At 42.3% G+C, this 2,500-nt stretch overlaps 1 protein-coding gene across 1 annotated transcript in view; it reads left to right on the top strand.

The window, feature by feature from the left end:
• The window catches only part of sei (potassium voltage-gated channel seizure), a gene marked incomplete in the record, with an annotated part of 926,852 nt that overhangs the window by 849,853 nt on the left and 74,499 nt on the right, over positions 1-2,500 (top strand). Inside the window, 1 exon segment of the mRNA XM_086530922.1 lies at positions 1,625-1,663. Within this exon segment, the coding sequence (XP_086387048.1) occupies positions 1,625-1,663 (39 nt within the window).

Here is a 2,500-nt window from a genome sequence, read left to right as displayed (position 1 = left end):
AGAGGAGGAGGAGGAGGAGAGGGGAGGGAAGTGGTCCCTTCCCATCCCTCCCCACACCCCTCTGCGACCTAACACAGCCCCCACCCACTCTTCCCCTCCCCTGCCCTCCCCTCCCCCTACACTTTCCCGGGTTGTCTTTCTTCCTTGACCTTGTGGACTTTGGTTATTCTTGCAAACTTCTTGGTCTTTCTCGAAGGGGGTCAGTTCGCTTTTTTTTCCAAATGGTTACGATGACGAAAAGGATTGTAGATTCAGTAGGTTCACCTCTTTATTTTCGAATTCTTCTTCAGTATAACTTCAGGAGTTAAGTTATTGCCAAATCATAAACATCAACTAAACTTTTTTAATCATTTTTTTTATAATTCTGCATTTATCACAATTCAAGATTTTGAATCGCAACAAAAAATAGACTTTCCAATCAAGCTTCAAGTACTTTTTCAGACTTTGCAATAGCACGTTCATTTGTTTTTTTGACAATGTGTAAGAACCCTAGTAGAGGGTAAGGTCAGAGGACGGGCTCTCTTACACTCGCGGTTCTTGGTTCACTCAAGGTGGAGGCAGGACAGTATGCCTGGCTGGTTCACTCGGCGTTCATCGAGGAGAACGGGGTTGTCATGGCGGTTCTGTGGTTTGTCATGCAATACGAACAGATTCACATGTGTAGACGAAGCAACACCGGGCATAGCCAGGCATAGCTCATGCACCCATTCTGGTCGAAGGCCAAGATCAGTGCCTAGAGCTGGCTGTGAAAGAGAGCTCGTTCAGCCTTGTTTCAAACCCACTCGGGTCCTGGAGATCAGACCTGTAGTGGCCCGATCTTTGGTCCATATCGGTGGAGGGTCCGGATCTGAGCCCCATTTTACTTTTATTCCTCTCTTCTTTCCTGCAGGCAGCATCAGAGGTAAGCAAAGGATTTGCAGCCATCGTGTTGCATGACTCCTACCTGACCGCCATGACTAGTACTTGACCTTGACTTGAACCCCTAAGGGACAGACCAAAGCCTCCTCCAGAGGGACGGCGGGAGCGTGACCCTTATGTCTAGCCGCAGACCTTGCGCTCTTCGCCGCTCTTGTAAATAACTGTAAAAGGATATGTGTAAGCGGCTTGAACCCTCCGACCTCTTGTTGCCTCTCTAGTCCTTCTCGACTTTGTACCTTGAACCTTTTATTTGATATGATATGTTGTCATTATGTTCCTGTTGGGTATCGTGTACGGTTTGTTTCTCTATTCATTTCCTGTACTTTTCTTTAGATTAATTGATTATTATTTAGTGCCACTTCTTTAGTGCCACGGGCTTTTCCTCTCTTTGGTTATCGTTTCTGGCGATCTATTTATCTTGCCTCCTCCGGCCCCTACCCCCTCTCCGCCCCCTTCTGTTGTTATTATTATTATTACTATTATTATTTCGTTTCCCTTCTTCCCACCCTCTTCATCCTTTATGTTCCATCCCTATTTCCCAATTTCCGTGTTTACATGTGTCTCCTATGCCCCCCCCCCCCCTAACCTGAATCCCAACCCCCCAACCCTACGCTACGTGTTGATGTATGTATAGTAAGATTTCATTCCTGTGGTGGTGGTGTTTTTTGAGCCTTAATAACAACCTTATTTTTTACCCTCTCCACAGCCTCACACTTCTACTCCAACAGCAGAAAGAGATTTAGAGGTAAATTTTCCAGATAAAAATGGGATATGTAATTATTACTACTACTAAAAAAAAAAAAAAAAAAAAAAGAGAGAGAAATAAAAAAAAGAATACTGTGACATCTCCACTCGCCTCAAAGATTTACCAATTGCCTGATCTGCGACCAAGAGTCCAGGCTACTGCAAAGAGGACGCCATTTATTCTGACTTGCCTGGATCATAGCTGCACTTAGGAACTATTCTTATTTGGTAAATGAATCCCAAGGGACCACACCACAAAGCAATTGGTTGAATTCTTGTGTTTGTAGGTCTGTCATATGTCTCTTCTTCATTTTTTGAATCAATTTTTATTATTATTATTATTCTTGTCTAAGCTTCGTTCGTCTGCCAACAATGCGGACATGCCAGCTCTTTTGTTTCCTAATCCCAGCGCGACACATGATTATGTCTGGAAAGAAGTTGTTCTCGCAAATGCTATAGTTTATGAGAGAGAGAAATTATTCAAACTTTTTTTTTTTTTTAGAAAACTGAAGAAGTGTGCTCAGAAGTTCTATCATGATATTCGATAAATTTTACATGTTAATCCCTCTTTCGTAGATACAAAAACTTTGCAAGTACTGTCCAGTAGTGAATGGCTTTGATGATTGTCTTTGTTAACAGTCTGAACCATCAGTAACGTAACGAGTGACCTGCAAATACATTAAACGATCGCGGAATCATTTTGCATTAATTTTATTTGCATAAACTTCCAAGTCTATGGACGCTAGTTCAAACATAAAAATGTTTTCTAATCAGCTGCTCATAGCAATAACATTTGTTTACAGTAATCAATAACCCCTTGGGAAGATAATACGAACTG

This window comes from Penaeus japonicus, unplaced genomic scaffold, assembly GCF_977035675.1.
Source record: "Penaeus japonicus unplaced genomic scaffold, GWHDUDI00000001_assembly GWHDUDI00000034, whole genome shotgun sequence".
Lineage (NCBI taxonomy): Eukaryota > Metazoa > Arthropoda > Malacostraca > Decapoda > Penaeidae > Penaeus > Penaeus japonicus.
Note: the sequence above shows the minus strand (reverse complement) of the source record. Positions and strands in the feature narration are given on the sequence as shown.